We start from the raw sequence: 27,290 nt of genomic DNA, 5'->3' as shown, positions 1-27,290 counted from the left end.
GTATCGCCCTGCATAAATTTGGACAAAATCGGAACTTTTACATAGAGAATAGCATAGTTCTCGATTCAACAACAAATATCATGCATAAAATAAATTAAATAAATTGAGACTATTTTAAAGACTTCATACGTGGTAGACTAATTTCCTACAAACCATGATAATTTTATTAATATTTTAATTTCATAAGATCATTTAGCTTTCAAACTAATAATAAAACGATCTCTTCTCTTATTTTTACAGTTTGGTCTGTTGAGGTAGCAATCCAAGTCCCACATTTGAAGAATATGCAAGGATTGCCATGGATATAAGTGTTCCATCAACTCTATTAGTATGAGGCATTTTTGGAAGTAGCCCAAAAACAAAACCGTGCGGGCTTGTGCTCATAGCGTATAATATCATACTAATGTAGAGTTATGGTGAGGTGGCAGTCCGACGAACTGGAAAAACGGAGGCCCAACATGAACATGGTTGTTTTTTTATGTTTTTTTTGCATGCTATAAAGATACGTAAATTTCATATGAAGATTTCAGTTTAATAAAAACTTAAATTTAGATACAAATTCGAGTCTTCAATTTATATGAATTTTCAAATATTTTGTCAATCTAGAAAAATATATAATTTATGATCTAAACTTTCATTTTTCAATCATTTGTTACAAGTAATCATTCTACTGACTCCTTTTAAAATAGCTCAAGTTTCATTTTATTATTAAAATAGTCTAACCCGCAATAAATTAAATCAATTAAAGTAATTTAATTTACTGTGGGTTGATGAACTACTTTTATAAAAAAATATAACAAAGTTATATTTTTAAAAAGAAGATGTGTTATTGGGTCACTGACCTAATTACCTTTTTATTTTTAATAAATTTAGGACTAATGCCAAGATCTCGATGAAATTCTTATTTCAACACCAATAAAGACATATTTTGAATACCTTGTACATTTTTTTTTTATTAATAGTGGTGGATAAAAAAATGAGTCTAAAAAAATACACGAAGAAGAATACAGTATTCTTGTTTAATTTTTAACATTTGCGTCTTCAAGTATTGTATGGTTAACACAAAAAACTTAAGAAGTGTATAAATTTAATATGGAAAGATGTATTAAAAATTTAAAATAGAGCTAATGAATTTGGACATGTTTTTTATTTCCTTAATGCAGTGAAGATAACGTGTCTATTTAGCAATTAAGAAGTCAGATGAGCTGGGACCCAGCATTCGATTGCCAGATAAGGAATAATCCTTTTCGTCTAATCATTCTGATCATATAATGGATTTGGTATTATGCCATTTCGATAACATTATTGTCATTGTTACCCTCTGAATCTTTCTTTTTCAAGGATTCACAGACAAACCAATCGGAATAACTATGTTTTCTAATTAATTATTCAATAATTATGTCAAAGTAACAATGTAGTTGATATTCATAATTCGTAAATCACCCATGAAGGGTATAATCTAAGAAATCGGCAGATGTTTTCTGCTACTTTTCCTTTCTGAAAAGACATCCTCTTATTGATACCGTCAGAGAACTAGCTCTCTCTCTTTTTGAAGATATTTGTTACACACAGAGTCTTTTCTCAAACAAGGAATCATGATAAAAAGAAAAGAAAAAAGAGTTGAGTTTCAGCCAGATTGACCACCACTGGTAATTGCAGATGAAGATTTCCGGAAATGTCACGGCAAGGCCTCATTTTGAAGCTCCTTCAAACTGGTCCCGAAGCAATTCGTACTTCTTGAGCTCGGCCATGGAAAGAGAAGGAGAGAGATCTCTCAAGACCTGAAAAGTCAAAGCCAGAACGTTTAATAGTAATAAAAACAAGAAAAACAAAACCATTTCAAAATTTTAAAACTCCATAGAGTCGTCAAACTAGAATATGTCAACCACAATTTCATGCCGTCGAAGCATTTCTTCTAAATTTAACTTGGCAGAGTTTACGGCCTTTTTGATGCGACGAAGATTTTACCAACTTAATGTTTGACAACGGAAGACAAATTTATCCCTTTTATACTGACAAAATATCAGCGATAATCAGTGTGTTCTGGTCCAAAAGTAACTTGTTCACCATTTAAAAACATAATGGATTCTATCAATGGCACCAAAAGTTTGACAAATTAATTCCTTAATTTAATATCGCAAGCACCCGTTAAGACAACTGACACACACCTCAAAAAAATCTCCGTGCTCCACAGCAACAGAATCCACTTGATGGTCCGTGGAAGACGAATCCGAACCCGAACTCAAAACCTACAGTAAAACAAGCATGTCATTATAACAGCTTGTTTAGATAGCTCAAGCGCTCAACCACCCAAAATTCCCAGAAAATTAAATTATCAAGTCCTGATATCCAGTTGTCATCATTTGCAGTCGCTGGGTAATCGGTAAAATATACCGTTATGTTACTTTACTTGTAAAAAAGAATACTACTGTAATTAAAGCAATGACCATTTGACTCACCTTGCGCTTGGCTGAATTAAACCAAGCATCCGCGCACAAGGCATACATATCTGCGCCAGTGAAGTTTGGCGGGCATCTTTTTGCTATTGCAAACAATGAAACGTCTTCATGCAATTTGAACTTCCGTGTTAGTGCCTTGAGAACCCTATTTTTTTTTAAAAAATGAAAAGTTTGGTCAATGTTCACAGAGGAGATGATATAAAATGGTAGAAATCAGACCTCTCTCTATAAGACGCCTCGGAGTTTACTCCAACATATAGAAGTTTATCGAATCGACCAGGACGTAGAAGAGCAGCGTCAATTAAATCTGGCCTGTTGCTTGCTCCAATGATGAAGAGATCCTAAAATAGACCAAGATCACCAGGGTGGTAAATATCCAAGGAAAAGTAGTTTAAACGAATTAATATGACATTTCGTTTCACGCACATAAAGAAAGAGAGAAAAAAAATGAATAAATACCTGGGACGAATCACTTAGGCCATCAATTTCCGCAAGCATCTGTTAGCAGAAGATTTACAAATTTAGATATCACTCAATCAATGAAGAAATTTAAGTAGGTAATTAAAAGCATGGTACCTGAGAAACCACTCTGTCCATTACACCCCCAGAATCCCCAGAGGCACCACGTGCTGGAGCGAGAGAATCAAGTTCGTCAAAAAAGATCACACATGGGCGAGCTGATCTAGCCTGGAAAGTGCGAGCAGTAGTAATGCGATTATAATTTGAGACATTCAGAAACTTATGTATTAAGTGCATAGATCATTTTCAACTCTTTTGGGAAATTAAAGTAGAGGAAAAAAAATTAATCGAACCTTCTGAAAAATGTCTCGAACATTTTTCTCCGACTCTCCTATGTACATATTGATTAGTTCGGGCCCTTTTACACTGAGAAAGTTCAACGAGCACTCAGTTGCAACGGCTTTTGCCAACAAAGTCTGAGAAATAAGGATAACCAACAATAAAACATTATGTGATAATATTTAACCAGATGTGCTGGTAGATAATAACTTAGCAATTAACCAGAACTTACTTTCCCTGTGCCAGGTGGTCCATACAGAAGGACTCCAGAGCGTTTGCGCAAGCCAGACGAAAACAACTCCTTATGCAGAAGTGGTAACTAAACAAGCAGAAAGAAAAGAGTATGACGTCCGGAACGGAGATGTATAAGATATTGTAAAATCCTGTGAAATTATGATTTTTTGTTTTGTTTTCCATTTTGCTAGCTGCGATAACCTAATTAATTCCCATTCATATCTTCACATAAAATAAGCCTGGTTGCCCTAAACAAGCAAACTTTTTCTTCAAGACTACTTGAGTGAGTCTCAATTTCAAGATCCGAAGATGTAACCAAAATTTATCATCATGCAAATACCAACCTGAACAGTATCCAGAATTGATTTCTTGACATCCTCAAGTCCACCTACATCATCCCATTTGACATTGGGAACCTACGTCAGGAAAAATTAGCTTTAAATGTCTCTGCCTCAGAGTATCGCTAATAAGACTCCGAAAAATTGCTAATACTACTAGTAACTCTTAGTTAGTTGCAACAAACAATTGTAATCAATACAAGTTCTCATCTTATGTATAACAAAATGCACTTTCTCATATCACTAGAATGAAGCAAAACAAGGTAACTCACTTTGGGGGTACCCAATGCTGATGCATTCCTTTTCTTTGACCTTTCCAATGCTTTTGTTAGGTTTTCTTTACCCAGAACCTGAGATGCCAATTCACTAGACGTATTGTCTGATTCTCCTTGAAGTCTTGTAGACTTATCTAGTTTCCTTGATTCATTTGAGCTGACGGGAAGTTCTCCACCGGTAAACAAGTTAGCACCAGCATCAGCAATCAAAGCATTCATATCTCTGGGCATGAAACCAGATGTCTGACCAACTACGTCTTTCACAAAATCATCAGTATCAGTCTGCAAATAACAAAGTCTGACCCATCAAAGTCAGAAGTTAGGATTAAAAGCAGCAGCTTATAAACTACTCTTAATGAAATATCCAGTCAAATTTGAATAGGCTTTAATAACCTCAATAAAAAAGAGAAAAAAATAATCCAATATCACAGTATATATTTACTGACATGGGTTCAAGATATTCTTTCAAGGAAGTCTTTCAGACGTGACAGGCATATTATTCGTTTCTTCACGGGTAAAGAGTAATAAACATGCTGCTTATTTACAGTTACAGATAATGAGGATAGGGGATGGTACAACTAAAACGTTTCTAAAAAAAAAGTAAATTTAATAAAGGAGAGAGCACGTACATCGGGGAGGAGTTCGGATATGCTTTGCAGTGATTGTGATAGCATTGTGACTCTTTGCTCTTCTGTTAAAGTTTCCATGCTTATTTCGTGGGTAAAGCAACGCCTAATAGTTGGTGGTAGACCTTCAGACTCATCAGCAGCTACAACCAACAGCACTTGATGCTTCTGCTTTAGAATGTTTGAAGAATTATCATTTTTGTACAGTGTAGTGTACAATGCGATACATTCATCTCAAATCAAAACATGCAAGTAGTCTAAACTATTAATTCTATATTTGGATATCCTTGACAAAGAGCCAATTTAAACGCTAAATGCATACAGGTATCTTACAATACATAAAACTAGAAACAAGTGGAAGAGACATGATTTGAAGTCCTCTTTCGATACACAATTTTTCTTTAACAATTATATAAAGAATGAAACAGAATCAGTGATAAGTCCCTTATTTTTTTTTTTTTTTTTAAGAAATAAGTCCCGGATTTACTATTTTTCGTCAGGATAGATACAATTTTTTCTTCTCTTTGTGTGTGTATATGTCTGTCCTTTTATCCGTGTGTGCATCAGTAAAATAACACAGATTGTTACATATAGCTGGATCTTACATATCCATCGTCTAGTTTTTCTTCAGGATCAGTATCAGCATCTTCAGAATTTGGTTCAGTAAATTCTCTGATTACTGACGCAACTTCAGAAATGACGCCTGCATGATCACTAGGTGAACCATCATTAGATCCCATGTTTCGGAAAACATCAAAATGCCGAAGAAGCAGAATTGTGGCCGAGTATCTGTATTAGATAAATGGAAGAGGGATGCGTGTTAAGAGAAGCAAGATGAATTACAAAAAATTACAAACCTAAATCTTATGTTTCTCAAGTCACTTTTATGCACCAATTCAATCCTAGCACTGTCAGATTTCATTTTTGTATCGTGAAGTAAAAGTTATTTTAAGGGGTATAAGTGGTTGAGTTGAAAAGGTCAATGACTACGTCCCATATTAGAATCATTACATTAGCATACTAGCTTAACATTCAAGGTCTGCTAAAAGGAAATAAAAGAAACAAAATTAGATGAAGTCAATGACTCCTTGAAACTACAGCAAGTGTATCATAAAATTAGTGTACGTGCCTTTGAGCTGTATTGAAAGCTTGAGCTAGAGTAGCTGATGCCTTCCTCTCGGATGATGCCATAAGGTCATGACAGCTATATTCAACAACATGCAGACCCAATCGACGAGCAACATATCTCACAACAGTTCTCTTTCCACAACCTGAAACAAATGAGTGTAACCAGATCTTGCTGCTTTTAAAAGTAACAGTTGACATTAACTAGGATTCTTATATACTAAGAGCCATATCTAATAATTAAAAGAAAAAGAAAACTTGGCCCATAAGAAAGTACCTGCCAAGCCATATAATAGAACTGAAACTCTGAACTTGGAAGAAAGTGTGGATGGACAAACGGCTGGTGTGAGTATTGAAGCCAATAGTTTCACTGTTTTTTCGTGCAACGGTGCAAAGCCTTTAGGACCATCAATCAGCAAATCTGGGGGAACGGACGAAGGAACATTGCCTCCAAGAACAAGGGCAGTTTTGGTACGGTTAACCCGTAAAACTGGCTCATCTGAGGGTTCTGTAGCCACAACCTACAGCAAAAGTCATATTCTTTTGAGTGCACATACAGCAAAAAAAGAAGAAAAAAAAAAGAAAAGAAAAAAAGAAGCACAAACTTACCTTAAAATAAATATTGCCATCAGTTTTAGATGTCGAGTGTCGGTGACAAGCGAGACAAATGAGTGACTTGCAGTTCCAATCTATACGGATACTAAAGATATCGCCTTTCACTAAATATCTATCCACCGCAAAGTAATTCTGTAACGCCAAATCAATCATCTCTTGACGATCTTCAGCTTCAACAGTCGAGTTTCCTTTCAGAGATTCGAGCGTACCGCATTCTGGTATCTTCACGAAAGAAACCCTAAAATGCGAAGCATATCTTGGCAATCGACAGAGAGGTTCCAAATGGACACTGATTGAGGAATTTTCAAAACCTTTCTGAATCTCATCATCGTCCACTTTATCTTTGAAATAAGATGCTATCGTCTCTTCTCCTCCTTTGATGAGAGACCTCAAGCATGATACATGCAAACCAAGATTGAATGCTAATGCAGGAGATATATATGCAACTTCATGGTCTATTTTTTTCCGATAAGTTTCTGGGTAAGAACACGATGGAAAAATAAGCATTTCCCGACAGGAACTAGTAGATGATAGCTCAGCTTCAGCCGAAGAAATTTTGTGTCTTAATGGAGGATCGAGAACAATGGCTTGACCAATCCTCTGCTTTCCAGTCTCAACATTCTTCACAATAACCTTTTTTTTTATTGCAAGAACAAGAAAAAATGAATCCCTAGTCAATTGCAGAAATGAACACAATTTTCACATTCTATAATAATCTACCAAATTTGAGCAAAAAAAATAATAATACAAAAAGAGACACACAGCTAGTGAACTATACTCCATTGAACTGTAACGAGCAAACGATATTCACTTAATGGATTCAAGTTATTTATTTTCTCATCCTATATTTCCATGTTTCTCACAGCAATCAAACAAAGCTTTTTTTTTTTTTTTTTTTTTTTTTTTTTTTTTTCTATTTAAGAGAAATTACAGTTCTTTGGGTATTATTGCTTTTGACACGAAGTTCCAGAGACCAACAAAAATTCGAACAAACATACAAAATTAGGGGTCAGCTCATCTTTTACCCTATCAAAACCAAAATCAAACAGAACCACCTGAGCAATCGAAAGAGAACACTCACCAACGAGCCCGAAGTTACGCGAAGCCTTTTGAGCACGGAAATCGAGAGACCGACCAAAGCCGACTCGTCAAGCGAACTCAATTTCGGCTCTCCGATCTCCGAATCGGTCTTCAACCGGAGAATTCCGGCAGATAAGCTTAGATGTCTCGGCGCGTCGTCGCCATCGCCGCCGCGTTGCGAGGAACTCACCGCGGAATCGAGGAGAGCTTTCGTGGAAGCGAGAACCAACGGCTCTCTTCTTCTCCTCTCTCTTCCCGCCATTGATTAGGATACCAAGCTACTAAACCAGTACCAAATTCCCCTAAATATATACTGCTAAATTTTCTATATATTCAAGCGCTTGTTGTTGTTGTTGTTGTTGATGATGAGTTGACGATACAAATAAATAACGCAAAACAATGCAGAGTCACTCGGTGCAAGTTGGTTTTCGCTGTAAATAAATCTGTCAAAACTTTTTCTACTCTACATTGAATTGTGACATCAATTATTATTATTATTATTTTCCAGTATTCGTCTCCAAGAAATTAATAGTTTTGATCTTATCCGAGTGTAGTTTGTTAGTAATAGTATTACTATTTGGTAATTGTAAAAATATTCACATCTGAATTAATAGTTCTATCATAAAATTTTATTTATTCTTAATTCTCAGGGACTATTAATTGAAAGAAAGAATCGGAAAATAAAATGAAAAAGATTGGAGATGCGGGGTATCGATCCCCGTGCCTCTCGCATGCTAAGCGAGCGCTCTACCATCTGAGCTACATCCCCGTTTGACATGAAAAGATATATATATATATATATATATTTAATTTACTATTATTATTATTATTATTATTAGAGAAATTGCTCAAAGTACCACCATATTAATAATTTTTTCCAAACATCCACCAAAGTATAATTTTGGCCAAAAATACAAGTTGCCCACTTGTGAAAAACCAAATATACCCTCCACCTTAAATTTTCTTTCAATCTCACACCTACCCTCAAATAACTCATTTAATATCATCATTTAATCCATTCTGAATTAAACTTGTTTATTTCTCTCTCTCTCTCTCTCTCTCTCTCTCTCTCTCTCTCCCTCGTCAGAAGAAAAAAGCTCAAAGCTTGCCAAAGTTGAGCTGCCCAAACCCTAGATTTGAGCTCACCCAATCCTTGCCAAAGTTGAGCTCACCCAAACCCTTGGATTTGAGCTCCGACACGCTCAAGGAAGCACGACCAAAGCTCGTAGATCCGGTCACGACGAAGACCGTAGCTCCGACCAAGCACGTAGCTCCGATCCTCGCCGAAGGTTAGTTTTGTTTTTTGTTTTATCAAACTTTTCTTTCGTTTTTGTGTATGTTTATTCTGGGTATGTTTAAATTTGGGGCAAAAATAAGGTTTTCGTGATTCTGGGTAATTTTTGAAGTTGTCTAGCGAAGTTCGTAAGTTTCGCAGATGTCAACAGCTGACATCAATTGTTGACATCTTAATCAACTGTTGACGTCAACTGTTGACATCTGATGTCAACAATTACTAACTTTGGATTTCTTCTTGATTTGACTTCAACTATTGACGTCAACGGTTGACATCAACTGTTGACGTCAACTGTTGATATCAACTGTTGACATCTGATTCAACAATTACTAACTTTGGATTTCTTCTTGATTTGTACGCAGTGGTGACGAAAAGTTCACGATCGACTTATATCGGCACGGGGCAGTGAAGTTAGCGACCCATGTTGGATCGGACATGGAGATTTATGACAATCAGGAAACAATGTAAACAATAGATAGCAATGTGTTTCATGTACTACTCTTATCTTAATCTTTTGGTATGCTTTTGATAGCAATGTTGTTCACGTACTACTCATATTTTAATCTTTTGGTATGCTTTTGATAGCATGTTTAATGAATATCAACAATATATCAATTATCAATATGTAGTTGTTTTTTAATGGTTTTGACGTCAATTGTTGACATCAATGTCAACAGTTGACGTCAATTGTTGACATCTGTGATTTATGAGCTCTCTGTTTATTGACATTGATGTCAACAATTGACGTCAACTATTGACATTGATATCAACAGTTGACGTCAATTGTTGACATTGATGCTGTTGACATTGATGTCAACAATTGACGTCAATTGTTGATGTTGATGTCAACAATTGACGTCAACTGTTGACATCAATGTCAACAATTGACGTCAACTGTTGATATCAATGTCAACAATTGACGTCAATTGTTGACATCAACGTCAACAATTGAGGTCAACAAGTAGTCTGCACAAAAGAGATTCTCTTTAACAAAAGTAGTTTGAACAAAACGCATAATGAATTAAACAAATAGACTCTTAAACAAAAGTAATATGAACAAAGTATAATAAATTAAAAAAAAGTAGTCTGAACAAAGTATAAAAAAGTAGTCATCAAATCCTAATGTAGCACGAATTGACGATTCATGAGTTGAAACCGAATCACACCCCTCCTCGAGTATTGATGGCATAAGGGGATTCGATGGCATAAGGGTATTGAACAAAGCTAGCGAAGTTCACTTCGGACGACGTCATAATTCCGAAAGATCTTTTCTCATGATACCGACTAGGTTCAACCAAAGTACCACCTTGCTTGAATAATAAATAAATTTCCGCTATCACTGTACAAATCAAGAAGAAATCCAAAGTTAGTAATTGTTGACATCAGATATCAACAGTTGATGTCAACTGTTGACATTATACATCAACAATATATGTCAACAGATGACATCAACTGTTGACATAAGATGTCAACAATTGATGTCAACTGTTGACGTCAATTGTTGACGTCAACTGTTGACATCTGCGAAACTTACGAACTTCGCTAAACAACTTCAAAAATTACCCAGAATCACGGAAACCTTATTTTTGCCCCAAATTTAAACATACCCAGAATAAACATACACAAAAACGAAAGAAAAGTTTGATAAAACAAAAAACAAAACTAACCTTCGGCGAGGATCGGAGCTACGTTCTTGGTCGGAGCTACGGTCTTCATCGTGATCGGATCTACGAGCTTTGGTCGTGCTTCCTTGAGTGTGTCGGAGCTCAAATCCAAGGGTTTGGGTGAGCTCAACTTTGGCAAGGATTGGGTGAGCTCAAATCTAGGGTTTGGGCAGCTCAACTTTGGCAAGCTTTGAGCTTTTTTCTTATGACGAGAGAAAGAGAGAGAGAGAGAGAGAGAGAGAGAGAGAGAGAGAGAGAGAGAGAGAGAGAGAGAGAGAGATAAATAAACAAGTTTAATTCAGAATGGATTAAATGATGATATTAAATGAGTTATGAGAGGGTATGTGTGAGATTGAAAGAAAATTTAAAGTGGAGGGTATATTTGGTTTTTCACAAGTGGGCAACTTGTATATTTGGCCAAAATTATACTTTGGTGGATTTTTGGAAAAAGTTATTGATATGGTGGTACTTTGAGCAATTTCTCTTATTATTATTATTGTTATTAGTGGTAATTCGATTCTAATTTTAAAATTTTAGGGTGGATAAACTTTGTAATTTAAGCTTAACTCATTAAAGGACACCGAAAAAAAATTTAAGTTGCGGGACAAAGTTTTATTTGTATCAAATGTTTGCTCTTAACTTGTAAATTATTTCATTATTGCTCGTTCCGACCAAATTTTAACGTATATTAGACACGCGACGATAATAACGAAATAACAACTAATAAAATCTTAAAAAAAAAAAAAAAGAAACTCTAAGAAATCAAAATCCGACGTACTTACCAAGCCATTGTCTGCTGACTAGTTACCGACCATAGTGGACCTTGAATTATTTTCGAGCAAAGCTCATACAATTGTCGAACTATAGGGACAACGATAACTACATTTTCCAAAAATTTTTGTTGTAATTAGATTCGTAAAGTTAATTATGATTTTATCAAAAGTACGGTACAAATCAAAGCGAACATGTGTAAAACAGTTTAATTTGGCTTTTTATTTTAAGTTAATTATTATGTCCGTCTGAGCTCAAGTTTTACAAAGAATTCTAAAAGAGCATTCTGGTCCACTTTGAGATTGTAATTTTTTTTTTTTAGATTAGAAAAATACATTTGCATGTTTAATTACATTAGAGTAAACTACTATTTTCTTAAACCCTATCAAGTAGTGCCCAGTGTTCATAGTGCTTAAAAAAAGGAATACTAGTGAGAATTCTCATTTATAAATATAAAGAGAGGATGATTGGAGCACCAGATTAATACAAACCCGATGGGATCTCTTTCTCTATACTATCCAAAACTATAAATAAAAATCAGTGATCATAAACCCAGAGAAAAAAAAAAAAAAAAAAACATCGGTTCCTCTCCAATTTTTGCATTAAGATCAGATTGGGAAATTACTGAATCTCACCACATATGTAATAACAGAAAAGTTTCGTAGAAGATTTTCTCTTGATCAGCCTAGCACAATCTAAATTCACATTTGGAACATAAAAATGTAATGTTCAAGGAAGATATGAAAGCTACGTGAAGCAACACGCCACACCCATGTTCTAATCGGCTATTTACTTCCTTTTCCTGAGCAGAAAGTTTAATACTAAAAGGAAAAACAAAAATACATGTTGCTTAAGCACTTAAGGGTCGTCGATGTCAAATTTGCCTTGATACACACTCATCAAAAGAGGCACTTCCTTCTCATACTTGCTCACATACTTGGCCAAGAATGTCTTTTCCTTGACCATTACCAAAGCATAAAGCTTTAAATCGCCTTTCTCTAACAATCCCTTCCTCAATAGAACTCTGACAACCGAACATCTCGGCCGTATCCTCTTCTCGAGGCTGTAGCTTAGAATCACAGGGATTCTTGCGATCTCTTTTGTCGGATGTCCCATCACATTCACCAGATAATCCATTAGTTTATTGATTCTCTCCTCGGAAAACGCCATACAATCCGGGTGATATTTATACGCGTCCAAAATATCGGATTCAGACCAACCCCACTTCTCGTAAACCTTGAAATTCTCTCTCCATCTCTTCTCGTAGCACAGCATTGAAAACGTCCGCAGCGCAAACATGAACATGGCCTTTTTGGGATCGAAACCCATGTCTGTGACCTTCTTCACAACTTCAGTTAATCTTACGGGCTTTAGGATCATAACAGTTGGAAAATTCACGAGCGCAGAAACCATTCTCGAATTTCTGATCCCTAAACCTTTCAATAGCCCGACATTGGAGACTACATTTCCCCGGTTTTTTTCAAACGAGAGCCGCCATTGATTCAAAGCAGCGACCACTTGCTCATCCGACGCGGAGATGCTCTTAAGGAGGTCGAAAGTTGGAACAATAGAGTTAGTCAAACTTCTACTCAAAACATACGCATCTTTAGATAGTAATTTTGCCATGGTCTCCTTCGATATCCCTTTGGAGTAGAAAAAGTCGAGCTTGGGCAAAAATATCTTCGAGGGGTCCCGTAGAAGATAGTGCGGATACTTCTTAACAAGATTTGAGATCTGATCATTCGAGAGCTCGTGTTCTCTGAGGAATGAGAGTACGGAATCGGGCGTTTTAGGGTTTCGGAGCCGTACCTTCTTGGAAGCGACAATGGCGGCTTCGGAGGACAAGCCACACGAGTTCATCAAATAAGAGACGGTAACAGAGTGAGCTTTATGGAGTTCTTCGTTCCCTGAGCTGAGAAAGCGAACCAAGGGTCTTGATTTAGATGCAGAAACTCCGAGAAGGGCTTCGGAGATTCGAAGCCTTCTAAACAGCATAGCTCCAAATATAACTGATACCTGTCTTCGTAAGTGAGGAGAGAGTGCCTATGTCATAAAGAAAAGAGAGGAAATATTATTTATGCGAGCGGTAAGTTCTATACCACCATTTTTCTTTCATAGCATTTAAGAAAGGAAACAAATGTTTTTTTTTTAAAAAAAAATAAATAATAAGAGGCTTTTTTCATTATAAAATGGGTAGAACTCCCAAGAGTACACCAAACTCCTTACAATAAGAAAAATTAAGACCTCAAATCGTGAATGATTCAACTCTATAATCGGATGATAGCACACCATGTGTAAGCTTTCAAATGTCGGAAGAAAACAAAACAAACTAAATTTAGAGCAACACCATGATTCGTTAAAAAATACCTCAAAAGTTGATGGAAGAATCGCATTTGAGGACTATTCATTTCGAGAAAAGACGCTCAAGTAGCTGTACGCCCAAAACTCTAAATGAAAAACTTGAAAACTGGCTATTCCATTTGCAGAACAAAAAGCTACAATTAAAATGTGGAAATTCCAGCCCAAATTCAAAATACAATACCATATAAAATATTCAAAACAAAAAGTAAAATAGTTTGGACAATTCTTTCTTAAAACAAATAGTTTGGAGTGTCATCGTTCGTCTGTCTGTTAGAACTCCTCGAGCCTGGACGATAACTTCAAGTAATGAAATGTTCCTTGTAATAGTGCGGTGGACAATGCGATGAAACTTTGTTTCAAAAGTGGAGGTGAGCTTCAGAATGACAGTCAACAATGGCAAGTCTTGTTATATGAGAGGCTAGTTAAACTTTATATTCCCGCTTGCATAACTTGAACCCAAAGCTTCCAAGGAGTCCAGTGCTAGAAATACTCAAATTTTCATTATTACTAAAACTCAGTGTTGGTTCCTCTGTGAGATGATTTAATTAAAAAAAAAATTATGTTAAAGTTGTTCAAGGCAAGCTGCAATAAAATATTTAAGACCCGGATCGATCACTTAAAGCCACTTTCCTCCCGCACGAACTGAACTAAAAATATTCCATTATTAGTTCCGAAATTTATGAAGATACGATCGGATTTGTTTTCTTGATCTATTTGAATTGTGTATGCTTGCCTTACTCGTATGATTTAAACTTGAATTTTTCGGAGTTAATTATTATGCAATGGCTTTATTCATGTAAACCATCTAATTAATTAGAAATAACTTTTAATGTATAAGAGGAACATATTGGGTAAGCTTTGTCAAAAGACCGATAAGAAGTTAAACGGGGAAGGTACTTAAGTGGACCCCGGTGTCCCTCCTTCCCTACTGAAAGCTTGTTTATGAAGTGAAGCTTTAGAGTTTAAAGGCTAGTAAGTCACAAAACCTTATATCTAAACTATATATGAAACTGGGTTTTATTTGGTAGCTGCTTAGATTCACTTTTAATAGGTTAATAATCAAGATTAGTAAATCTAAAAGTGACTCACCTAGATTAACAATTAATGCTAGAAAAATTAAACTACTAGAAGTATAGAGTCGTTATTCTTGGCCTCCAACATAGATAACAACACTGTGAGGATGAAAGATTGCCTCGTGTCAGTAACTCTTCTAAGTGAATGCTATGTTTCGGGGTTCTGAAAATTGGTCTTTGAATATGTGTTCTTGAGTTTAGATTTCGAGTTGATGATACGTTATCACTGAGATCTCTTTTTTTTTTCTTTCAAAACTTGTTGTTTATTTTGGTTAATTTGACACATAATTTGGTGAAATCTGAGATCTTTTTTTTAATATCCCGTCATTTGTTTATTTTGGTTAATTTGACACATAATATTTGTTATTTACTAAAATTAACTATTATTTACTAAAATTTACAGATATCAACACTATTACCAAATTTTTAGTTTGGCTCGTCAATGATGTTCGTCGCGTCGAGGATCTGTGTGGGGTATTCGTCATGTGGTTGAGTCAATATGGTCTTACGAGAGAGAGAGAGAGAGAGAGAGAGAGAGAGAGAGAGAGAGAGAGAGATAAGAAGGGTCATTAAATGTAGCTATGTTCAACTCATTTAATGTATAATTTTTTATTGGGTCCATTAGGTATATACTCATATTTACTGTTTTACATTGCTATATAGCAAACGTTTCGTAAATATTAGGTATATAGCCACGTCCATGTATTTACACGCGTAAATTAACGTAAATACCCCACCATTTTATTTCAACGAAATGGCAAATTAGGAATGCCACGTCATGTTTGTGACTATTTATCTAAGATTTACGAAAACGTTGACTATATAGCAATCTTAAACGTTTTAGTTGGCTAATTATCTAATTTTTTGTTTTTTAATTTAATTATGAAATGTTTAATGAAGGGAATTCTAGATATTTGATCATCCGCAACTTATGTTAATGACTATTTTGCAAAATTAACAAAATTTTAGCTATTTAGCAAAACTCATGTTTGATATTGACTAGTTAGCTATAGAGCCCTTAAAGCAACAACCATCTAAAAATGGTACCCTCTAAAAACACTATTTCCGTAAATTTTTCTCTTCATGGTGACCTTGAAGTACATATGCACATGTTCTTATTTATAACCCTCATCTAATTTAATTTAGGTTTCTTGTTTACGACGTTGCAAATTACACAAATATCCCTTGGTTTATCTATCCTATAAGGGAAAAAAAAATTTAAATAACTTTGATTCTAGAGCTATTGCAACAGCGCGTGCGATGGAGTAGGGCAACAAAAACATCGACGATCGGCGGCTGGAGGGTTCTGACCAATATCCAGTTGACGGTAAAAGAGTGAGCTTTATGGAGTTCTTCGTTCTCTGAGCTGAGAGAGCGAACGAGGGGTCTTGATTTCGATGCAGAAACTCTGAGAAAGACTTCTGAGATTCGAAGCCTTCTAAACAACATAGCTCCAAGTATAACCGATACCTGACTTCGTAAGTGAGGAGAGAGTGCCTATGTCATAAAGAAAACAGAGGAAAGATTATTTATGCGAGCGGTAAGTTCTATACCACCATTTTTCTTTCATAGCATTTAAGAAATGCCCTTTTAAAAAAAATAGAATTAATGACATTTTTGGCCCCTCGTCTTTGACCTCTTTAACACCTTGGTCCCTGATTAAAAAAACTTGCAGTCTTGACCTATTATGATAGTCATTTTTTCACTTTCAGTCCTTCTGTTAAAAAAACCGTCAAAACAGATGAAAAATGGATCATGTGCGACTTTTAAATGAGGACAAAATCGTAATTTAATAATAAATTAAAAAATAAATCATATTACAATTAAAATTAATAAAATAAATATAAATAAAAATAAGAATTCTAAAAATAAAAACAAATATCTTCTTCTCTCTCTCTCTCTATCTTTCCTTCCTCATCTTTCTTTCTTCTTCTTCTTCTTCTTCTTCAGTCACGCGCGCCATCAACGGTCAACCGAGCTCGACTGTGTCGCGCGTCCGCCGAGGCTGAGAGAGATCGTCCGGCGACCACCGAGTTCTCGAGTTTTCCAGATCTGCGCGACGATGGCCACTCCTCCTCTAGTTCGGCGATACCCACTTCTAGGTCGTCCTCCCCACGCGGTCTTGTGCTGCCGGCGCCTTCTTTTGGCGGTGTTCTTATGTGGCGGCCTCTGGGCATCAAGATCTACAGGGATCCCTCGCCGTCCTTGCGCCGGCGGCGAGCTCTTCGATCGGATCATCGCGAAAGGACACTACTCCGAGTTCGCCGCCGCCGTGATCTGCCGCCAGATCGTCAACGTTGTCCACGGCTGTCACGCCATGGGAGTTATGCACCGAGACCTCAAGCCGGAGAATTTCCTTCTTCTCAGTAAGGCCGAGGATTCGCCGCTCAAGGTAACCGATTCCGGTCTCTCCGTCTTCATCAAGCCTGGTAAGTCGCTCGTGGTTGACCTCATCAAGAAGATTTTCAAACTCGAAAACTAATTGAATTTCGTGAGAATCTAAAATCACTCGCATTGTTAGGAATAGGATATCATCTTTGGAAAGCATTTTGGGGGATAATTAAGTTCACTCGTAATTGATGTGTGTTTGTTGCAGAGAGCGAGCAATCTATCTTCGATTCAGTTCTTCGAGGCCACATATACATCCCCTGAGCCGTGGCCCTCGATTTCCAATAGCGCGAAAGATCTCGTGAAGAAAATGCTCCGAGCCGACCCCAAAGAACGGCTTTCGACGCTTGCAGTCTTACGTGAGTTTTACTAGAAAGTTGACATTTTTTTTAACTGAACAACTGTACTGAATGAAACAATCCTAGCGGCCGCTAGGGTTTGAAGTTACAAGTAGTTTAGTTGAGCGAACTGACATTTTTTTTTTTGCAAATGCAGAGCATCCATGGATGAGAGAAGATGGGGATGCGTCTGATAAACCACTTGATATTGCTGTTTTGACCAGAATGATACAGTTCAGAGCGATGAACAAGCTTAAGAAAGTAGCGCTGAAGGTTAGACTAGAATGATGTTGAAAGAGAGATATTTGACTTTGTTGACGTAAGTGATGAGAATCGTGACGAGAGTCAAAATGTATAAGCTTTGTGGTCATAGTTCTATTTCGTTTATTTTTCTCCAGGCAATTGCTGAAAACCTTTCGGAAGAGGAAATAATGGGATTGAAGGAAATGTTCAAATCCATGGACACAGATAAAAGCGAAACGTATATATAGAGAGAGAGAAGAAGATGATTTGTTTTTATTTTTAGAATTCTTATTTTTATTTATATTTATTTTATTAATTTTAATTGTAATATGATTTGTTTTTTAATTTATTATTAAATTACGATTTTGTCCTCATTTAAAAGGCACGTGATGCGCACATGATCCATTTTTCATCTGTTTTGACGGTTTTTTTAACAGAAGGACTGAAAGTGAAAAAATGACTATCATAATGGGTCAAGACTGCAAGTTTTTTTAATCAGGGACCAAGGTGTTAAAGAGGTCAAAGACGAGGGGCCAAAAATGTCATTAATTCAAAAAAATAATAATAAGGGGCTTTTTCATTAGAAAATGGGTAAAACATCCAAGAGTACATACACCAAACTCCTTACAATAAGAAAAATTAAGACATAAAATCGGGAATGATTCAACTCTAGAATCGGATGATAGCACACCGTATGTAAAGTTTCTTAAAAAATTCTTTAAAATGGGTCCTAAATTCATTACAATTATATCCGTTGTGACTTTGTTATTTAATTAAACCCGTGACCGATGGGATTTTAATTAAATAATTAAACCGAGAATTTTCTCATTCAATCTCGATTAACTTGAATATACTTTAATGTCGGAAGAAAACAAAACACACTATATTTAGAGCAACACCATGACTCGTTAGAAGACACCTCAAAAGTTGATGGAAGAATCGCATCTGAGGACCATTCATTTCGAGAAAAGACGCCCGAGTAGGTGTACACCCAAAACTCTAAATGAAAAACTGGCTATTTCATTTGCAGAACAAAAAGCTACAATTAAAATGTGAAAATTCCAGCCCAAATTCAAAATACAATACCATATAAAATATTCAAAACAAAAAGTAAAATAGTTTGGACAATTCTTTCTTAAAATAAATAGTTTGGACTGTCATCGTTCATCTGTTCGAACTGCTCAAGCCTGGACGATGACTTCAAGTAAAGATATGTTCCTTGTAAAAGTGTGGTGGACAATGCGATGAAACTTTGTTTCGAAAGTGGAGGTGAGCTTCAAAATGACAGTCTGCAATGGCAAGTCTTGTTTATGTGAGAGGCTAGTTAAACTTTATATTCCCGCTTCCATAACCCAAAGCTTCCAAGGAGTCCAGTGCTAGAAATACTCAAATTTTCATTATTACTAAAACTCAGTGTTGGTTCCTCTGTGAGATGATTTAATTTAAAAAAAAAATTATGTTAAAGTTGTTCAAGGCAAGCTGCAATAAAATATTTAAGACCCGGATCGATCACTTAAAGCCACTTTCCTCCCGCACGAACTGAACTAAAAATATTCCATTATTAGTTCCGAAATTTATGAAGATACGATCGGATTTGTTTTCTTGATCTATTTGAATTGTGTATGCTTGCCTTACTCGTATGATTTAAACTTGAATTTTTCGGAGTTTATTATTATGCAATGGCTTTATTCATGTAAACCATCTAATTAATTAGAAATAACTTTTAATGAATAAGAGGAACAGATCGGGTAAGCTTTGCCAAAAGACCGATAAGAAATTAAATGGAGAAGATACTTAAGTGGACCCCGGTGTCCCTCCTTCCCTACTGAAAGCTTGTTTGTGAAGTGAAACTTTAGGGTTTAAAGACTAGTAAGTCACAAAACCTTATATATCTAAGCTATCAAGATTAGTAAATCTAAAAGTGACTCACCTAGATTAACGATTAATCTTAGAAAAATTAAAATACTAAAAGTATATTGAGTCATTATTCTTGGCCTCCAACATTGATACCAACACCGTGAGGATGAAAGATTGCCTCGTGTCAGCAACTCTTCTAAGTGAATGTTATGTTTCGGGGTTCTGAAAATTGGTCTTTGAATATGTGTTCTTAAGTTTAGAATTCGAGTTGATGATACGTTATCACTGAGATCTCTTTTTTTTTTCTTCTTTCAAAACTTGTTTATTTTGGTTAATTTGACACATAATTTGGTTAAATATGAGATCTCTCTTTTTTTTTTCCACATCCCGTCATTTGTTTATTTTGGTTAATTTCGCACATAGTATTTGTTATTTACTAAAATTAACTATTATTTACTAAACTTTACAGATATTAACAGTACTACCAAATTTGTAGTTTGACTCATCAATGATGTTCATCGCGTCGAGGAACTGTGTGGGGTATTCGTCATGTTGTTGCGTCAGTATGATCTTATGAGAGAGAGCGAGATAAGAAGGGTCGTTAAATGTAGTTATGTTCAACTCATTTAATGTATAATTTTTAGGGTAATTTAGCAAAATAGTCAAATCAAACCTTTAGAATTGCTAAATAGCCAAGATTTTGTAAATACTAAGTAAATAGCCAGATATCATTTAAGACATTTCTAAATTTACCAAAACGCCCAGACTTTCCCGCCCATAACACACGGTTGACTTAAAAAAAAAATAGGTAACGTGATTCCGAGAATCGAGGAAGTAATAACTGCATTTAAAACTGATCATCTCCCCACCGATATTTACTCTGCCATTAAGAAAAAAAAATCGCTCCCAAAAATATTTTCATAAACCAGCTCCTCTCTCCGACGAACTGCAATTATTTTGGCGACTTCCGACGAATTGCAACTATTTTTCAGACCACCTCATCTCTCCGGCTGTAAAGGTATGCATGTGTTATTTTTTTGCGATTGGAACTCTTATTTACTAATGTTCAAACTCGATTTACATATTAAAATTTTACAAATTTTTTTTTTTGCAATCGATTTTTAAATTAGATGGTATTGAACATTCCTCTCCCTATGTGTAATGAATCCGTGGATTATTGGTCATTAATCCTAAAATGTACACAAAACCCTATTCATCACAATGAAATTTGGGGGATCCGACTATTGTGATTTAAATACAAAATCCTGTGTCATTCAATGATTATTATGTTTATTGTAAATCCTTTTGAATGTTTAAATGTTGTTGGAACGGGTTTGTATATAAATCTTGATGTGTTATATCTATGTCTTGATGCACAGTAAAATGAAATCATGTATCAGTGTATAAATCCTTTTGAATGTTTAAATGTTGTTGGAACGGGGTTGTATATAAATCTTGATGTGTTATATCTATATCTTGATGCGCAATAAAATGAAATCATGTATCTCCCTATGTGTAATGAATCCGTGGATTATTGGTCATTAATCCTAAAATTTACACAAAACCCTATTCATCACAATGAAATTTGGGGGATCCGACTATTGTGATTTAAATACAAAATCATGTGTCATTCAATGATTATTATGTTTATTGTAAATCCTTTTGAATGTTTAAATGTTGTTGGAACGAGTTTGTATATAAATCTTGATGTGTTATATCTATATCTTGATGATGAAATCATGTATCAGTGTGTTAGTTTTCCCGATATTGTGAATGCGTTTTCTAGCTGTGTGTTTGGATGTTAGAAGAAAAAATTGGAGTCGACATATTTTGCAGTAAATCTGAGTAAATATTGGATAGTCTAAGTTTTTTGGACCAAATATTTATTTACACATATTTATTGCTGAGTTTGGATGTTAAAAGAAAATAATAGTAGTCGACATATTTAGCAGTAAATCTGAGTAAATATTGGATAGTCTAAGTTTTTTGGATCAAATATTTATTTTCACATATTTACTGATGAGTTAGGATGTTAGAAGAAAACAATAGTAGTCGACATATTTTGCAGTAAATCTGAGTAAATATTAGATAGTCTAAGTTTTTTTTTCATTTTCTTTATTTACACATATTTACATCTGAGGGTGTCAATCTTTCAAAGTTGCCGAAATACATTATTGTTGGCAATGTAATAGTAAACCATATATTAATGTGGATGGTAAAATTTTGTTAACAAATATGTAACAATTATTTTTGGTTTATTGTAAAGAATGTTGGTGACGAAAAAGCTCCAACCGAAAAGGAAGAAACAAGGGTGAAAAAGCGTCTCAAGTAGAGCGGCGAACCAGTTGCAGTGAAGCTTGCCATCAATGAGAGACCAAAACGCGTTATAAAGAAACCATCAATGCTACATTCACCATATGTCACGAAGACGAAAGTAACAAAGCATTGATGAGAATCCAAGCAGCCAGCCTAGTTTCTCACTCAACATCGACGATATCTAAACCGTTTATCTTGCTTTTTAATTCACCATCAGGATTTCAAATTTTATTCTATTACTTAATGATGTGTATTTTGAGATTTATGTTTGCTAACTCTTTTGGTACTTTGGATTCTTCGTTAATCCAAAGAAACATATATATGAGTAAACTTTGTCATTACTAAGACCTATATATTTTGATGTTATTGGTTAAACTGAAACATGACTTATGTAAATCTGGGTAAATAACCTATCGACGCAAATGTAAATGAACACTCAACCAACATTGTTTACATAAGTTTACTGATCCCTACAAAAATCAACTTAAAATTTACAAGAGATATTAACAACTTATTAATATATAAACAAATCGGTGGTTTGATCATATTTACATAGTTTTACTGATCCCTATAGATATCAAGAAAGAATATCTGGACGAAAATATAAGAAATAATTTTTGGGCGTTAGAAACAAGAATTTAAATAATAGACGATGCAATATAAATCTGGTCGAAAATATAAGAAATAATATATAAAAGAAACAAAAAAATTACAACTGCCACGTCCATTTAGTTCCTAAAATAAAGGGATCATTAATAGACTAAATCCTGCTCACACTTATATCTGGAAATACAATTCAAAAAATTTCGGGAATAAATTTCATCCGAAAATTCAAATTAGTAATTCAAAATTCAAACGCTCATGGGCAATTTTCGGAAATAAAAAAACCTTTTATTGGGCCACGTCATCAGAATGACTATTTACTTAGTATTTACAAAACCTTGGTTAAATAGCAAACCATAACGTTTCATTTGGCTATTTTGCTAATTTTTTGTAATTTTTATTGGGCTCATTAGGTGTATAGTCATATTTACAGTTTCACATTACTATATAGCCAACGTTTCGTAAAGATTAGGTATATAGCCACGTCCATGTAATTACACGCGTAAATTGATGTAAATACCCCACCATTATATTTCAATGAAAGGGCAAGATAGGAATGTCACGTCATGTTTGTGACTATTAACCTAAGATTTACGAAACGTTGACTATATAGCAATCTCAAACGTTTTAGTTGACTAGTTACCTAATTTTTTGTTTTTTTAATTTAATTATGAAATGTTTAATGAAGGGTATTCTGGATATTTGGTCATCTGCAACTTATGTTAATGACTATTTTGCAAAATTAACAAAATTTTAGCTATTTAGCAAAACTCATGTTTGCTATTAGCTAGTTAGCTATAGAGTCCTTAAAACAATAACCATCTAAAAATGGTACCCTCTAAAAACACTATTTCTGTAAATTTTTCTCTTCATGGTGACCTTGAAGTACATATGCACATGTTCTTATTTATAACCCTCATCTAATTTAATTTAGGTTTCTTGTTTACGACGTTGCAAATTACACAAATATCCCTTGGTTTATCTATCCTATAAGGAAAAAAAAAGTTTAAATCACTTTGATTCTAGAGCTATTGCAACAACGCGTGCGATGGAGTAGGGCAACAAAAACATCGATGATCGGCGGCTGGAGGGTTCTGACCAATATCCAGTTGACGGATTTTTAAATATGTCAAACTAAAAAAAAGCTAAGAATGTGTGTCGTCATTGGGTCGATACGATTTTGAGATAGGGAGATGTCTTAACAAATTTTGAGTAGACTCAGTCACGCGCTTAGGTCTCGGTGATACTCAAGCGACACCTTATTATGGTCTAGTCAGCTTAAACCTGTGAAATTCCAATTTCTTTGTAATTCAGTCGTTACTAGTCTTCTACTTTGAAAGAAATTTCTCTAACACAAAAAAGAAAACAAGTATTGGCCATGCTCATCGTCATCGAAACTTACCGTAACATTGATACTTAGCCAAAGTCTCTTACTTTTATAATTTGGGTGTCTCTAAATTGTTGTTTGATAAAGGGCAATTTTTTTTTTAACTTTTATTTTATTTATTTATTATTATTATTTTTTAAGAATAGTGAATATTATAAAAGAAGTGTGAATTGTCATGTTTTAATAAGTGAGATGTTAGATTTTCAATTTGAATATTATGTTGATTTTGTGCATGATATGAAAAATTAGATATATATATTAATCGGTTTTTGTCTTTAAATGTAATCGAAAAGCTTTGGGGGACAGGCCACAAGAGTTGGCCAAGTAAGAGAATAAAAGATCTTTATGGAGTTTGTCGTTCTCAGAACTAAAAAGTCGAAGGAGGGGTATGAATTTCAAGATTAAAAATCCATCAATGGCTACGGAGATTTGGAGTACATAGAATTACACCAAACATAACGGATTCTATACTCTTGATAAACGCGGCTTCTGAGAGACGAGCCTTTAGTCCAATATATTTGAATTTCATGTCCAATATACGAAGAAACTCCGAGAAAAATTAAATAAAAAAAATGAGTGCATCACATGTGTAGTGTTGTAATTTATGTAATGAGAACAATAACAATCATGGAAAACATTTCGTGGAGTTAGAAAACTATAGACAAAATAGACGGTGATGTTCATCGTTTATGTTTTATATATGAATTTACAGAGTACCTGAGATTGTTGCTCTAATAAAAATGAGAGTATGAGTATCGGTGACAAATCTTCAGGAATACGCTACTGCTACTAGAAGAGCGGGCATAGAAGTGGTGTCTTGGGGCTTATGAGAAGGCGTCTACGCAAGACATCAATTTTGAGAAATTTGAGGTTTGGGAAACAAGTCAAAAAGGAGTCTCATGAGAAATTTGTGATGGAGGAGATGATTAAGGAGGCAGGTTTTTTTATTTTTATTTTTATTTTTTTATGTTGCCTTTCTTCTGAGGGCTTGCTTCATTGGCTCTTACCTTTGGTGTATGCAATCTGGGAATCGGGTTTCCTTGAATATGTAGAAGTGTTTTTGGCTGATAAGCCTACGAATTGAAGTCAGTGTGACATAAAAAAAAAAAAAAGGAATCTTTGTTTATACACTGTCCAACCATAAACACGGACAAAAAAGTACTAATCATGTTCAAATCCCTAATTTCTTTTTTTTTTACCCTTAATATATATAAATAAAAACCACATAACAACGTGTTGAAAAGAGATCCCAAATCAAACCTGCAATACATCAATTGTTTTAGAGAAAAAAAAAATGCTGCAAAAGCATCTAAGCGTGGTTAATTTCAACTTTGCTTTGATACACACTCATCAAAAGAGGCACTTCCTTCTCATACTTGCTCACATACTTGGCCAAGAATGTCTTTTCCTTGACCATTACCACATCATAAAGCTTTAAATCGCCTCTCTCTAACAATCCCTTCCTCAATAGAACTCTGACAACCGAACATCTCGGCCGTATTCTCTTCTCGAGGCTGTAGCTTAGAATCACAGGGATTCTTGCGATCTCTTTTGTCGGATGTCCCATCACATTCACCAGATAATCCATTACTTTATTGATTCTCTCCTCGGAAAACGCCATACAATCCGGGTGATATTTATACGCGTCCAAAATATCAGATTCAGACCAATCCCACTTCTCGTAAACCTTGAAATTCTCTCTCCATCTCTTCTCGTAGCACGGCCTTGAAAACGTCCGCAGCGCAGCCGTAAACATATATTTATTTGGATCGAAACCCATGTCCGTGACCTTCTTCACAACTTCATTCAATCTTTCGGGCTTCAGGACCATAACAGTTGGAAAATTCACGAGCGCAGAAACAATTCTCGAATTTCTGATCCCTAAACCTTTCAATAGCTCGACATTAGAGGCGACATTTCCCCAGTTTTTTTCAAACGAGAGCCGCCAGTGATTCAAAGAAGCGACCACTTGCTCATCCGACGCGGAGATGCTTTTAAGGAGGTCGAAAGTTGGAACAATAGAGTTAGTCAAGCTTCGACACAAAACATACGCATCTTTTGATAGTAATTTTGCCATGGTCTCCTTCGATATCCCTTTGGAGTAGAAAAACTCGAGCTTGGGCAAAAATATCTTCGAGGGGTCCCGTAGAAGATAGTGCGGATACTTCTTAACAAGATTTGAGATCTGATCATTCGAGAGCTCGTGTTCTCTGAGGAATGAGAGTACGGAATCGGGCGTTTTAGGGTTTCGGAGCCGTACCTTCTTGGAAGCGACAATGGCGGCTTCGGGGGACAAGCCACACGAGTTCACCAAATAAGAGACGGTAAAAGATTCAGCCTTTTGGACTTCGTCGCTCTCTGAGCCTGAAGAAGAAGAGGTGTTGGAACTGAGAAATCGAAGGTAGGGTCTGGATTTTGAGAGAGAGAACCCATTAATGGCCGCGGAGATTCGGATCCTTCCGTACAGAATAACGCCAAGCATAACTGAGCTTCAAAGCTTGAACGAGGCTTCGGAGAGAACTGACACTATTATGCTTCTTCGTGGTGACCTTAAACCCTACAAAATACAAACGCACTTGTTCTTCTATATAACCCTCATCTAACTGAATTTTAGTTTTCTGTGTATGTTGTTGTTGCAAATTATGCAAATATCCCTTGGTAAAAGACCTGTCCTAGAAGGGAGAAAATAGGCTTAAATTCTTATACTTAATATTGTAAAATTTCAATTTCTTTGTAATTTACTCAGTTAACAAGTACTTAGCCATGCTCCTCGCCAGTTAACCGACCGCAATATTGGTACATAACCTAAGTCTCTTACTTATTCTAATTTTACGCTAGAAAGCAAATGGATTTTGTTGTGAGTTGTGACTAGAGAGGAAAAAATGACATTTCTTAGAAGGAAACTTGCTTTCTTATATGTTGGCCATTTTAGATTTCTGGATCTATAATATTTGGTGAAAAGTGTTGGCAAACAAGTGCAATGTCATTCGGGGTTGATTTGTTTAAGAAATCACTTTAAAATATGTGTTCGGTAGCATCAATGCGATTATCGAAACTATAATAATTTTGAATGTCATCTATAAATCTAATCGAAATTGAAAATTGAATTACTCAATTTAAAAAGAAGTACCATAACACAAAAGGTAAGACATCTACAATACCGGAAAATAAATCTATCATATAGTATTAATGGCTTCCACATAATAACTTTTTTTTAGTGTAAGAACAATAGTATTCATATCATGGGATGAGATGACTCAATATCCAAGTCGGACAAGTTTTTGAAAATCTAGCTAAGAAAAATAGGAAGTTAATCATTAGTTGAAAAACAATTTGTTTCAAAATAAAGCGTATCTTAATAAGATAATTATTTTAAAAACCTGATTTACAAACACAAGAAGTGCACCCTCTCGTCAATACATGGAAGAAGCATATATCACTTGGA

At 35.2% G+C, this 27,290-nt stretch overlaps 3 protein-coding genes, 1 non-coding gene and 1 pseudogene across 6 annotated transcripts; 1 reads left to right on the top strand and 4 right to left on the bottom strand.

Annotated features, from left to right (window-relative positions):
• Positions 1–1,373: 1,373 nt before the first annotated feature.
• PEX6 (peroxin 6) lies at positions 1,374–8,008 on the bottom strand. 2 transcript variants are annotated; one of them, XM_089623719.1, is made up of 16 exons: positions 7,552–8,008; positions 6,465–7,103; positions 6,133–6,376; positions 5,860–6,001; positions 5,336–5,519; positions 4,734–4,901; positions 4,102–4,386; positions 3,836–3,907; positions 3,490–3,576; positions 3,272–3,394; positions 3,036–3,146; positions 2,919–2,957; positions 2,679–2,800; positions 2,460–2,604; positions 2,169–2,249; positions 1,374–1,781 (listed from the first exon to the last, which is right to left on the bottom strand). In XM_089623719.1, the coding sequence occupies exons 1-16, from the start codon at positions 7,810–7,812 to the stop codon at positions 1,692–1,694; spliced, it is 2,793 nt and encodes a 930-aa protein (XP_089479845.1). In that variant the 5' UTR covers positions 7,813–8,008; the 3' UTR covers positions 1,374–1,691. The 2 variants fall into 2 exon arrangements, with proteins under 2 accessions (XP_089479845.1, XP_089479846.1); XM_089623720.1 differs by having other exon boundaries at positions 4,734–4,898; positions 7,552–8,007.
• Positions 8,009–8,246: 238 nt separating this feature from the next.
• TRNAA-AGC (transfer RNA alanine (anticodon AGC)) lies at positions 8,247–8,319 on the bottom strand. The gene has a single exon. It is a non-coding gene; the product is annotated as a tRNA-Ala (tRNA).
• Positions 8,320–11,866: 3,547 nt separating this feature from the next.
• LOC149388900 (transcription termination factor MTERF8, chloroplastic-like) lies at positions 11,867–13,318 on the bottom strand. The gene has a single exon (XM_089624043.1). The coding sequence runs from the start codon at positions 13,272–13,274 to the stop codon at positions 12,138–12,140; it is 1,137 nt and encodes a 378-aa protein (XP_089480169.1). The 5' UTR covers positions 13,275–13,318; the 3' UTR covers positions 11,867–12,137.
• A 3,371-nt stretch (positions 13,319–16,689) lies between these two features.
• Positions 16,690–18,073, top strand: LOC149388899 (calcium-dependent protein kinase 1-like; annotated as a pseudogene). The gene is made up of 4 exons (XR_016300854.1): positions 16,690–17,156; positions 17,210–17,460; positions 17,597–17,712; positions 17,838–18,073. The product of XR_016300854.1 is annotated as a calcium-dependent protein kinase 1-like (transcript).
• Positions 18,074–25,009: 6,936 nt separating this feature from the next.
• On the bottom strand, positions 25,010–26,410 carry LOC149388898 (transcription termination factor MTERF8, chloroplastic-like). The gene has a single exon (XM_089624036.1). It carries the CDS (start codon positions 26,325–26,327, stop codon positions 25,155–25,157), a length of 1,173 nt encoding a protein of 390 aa, XP_089480162.1. The 5' UTR covers positions 26,328–26,410; the 3' UTR covers positions 25,010–25,154.
• Between the last annotated feature and the right edge of the window lie 880 nt (positions 26,411–27,290).

The sequence above is a fragment of the Urtica dioica genome, chromosome 8, assembly GCF_054948205.1.
Source record: "Urtica dioica subsp. dioica isolate 48M chromosome 8, U.dioica_male_clone48M_v1_H2, whole genome shotgun sequence".
In the NCBI taxonomy this organism is placed as follows: Eukaryota; Viridiplantae; Streptophyta; class Magnoliopsida; order Rosales; family Urticaceae; genus Urtica; species Urtica dioica.
The sequence above is the reverse complement of the archived record's forward strand: the minus strand, read 5'-3'. Positions and strand labels throughout refer to the sequence as shown.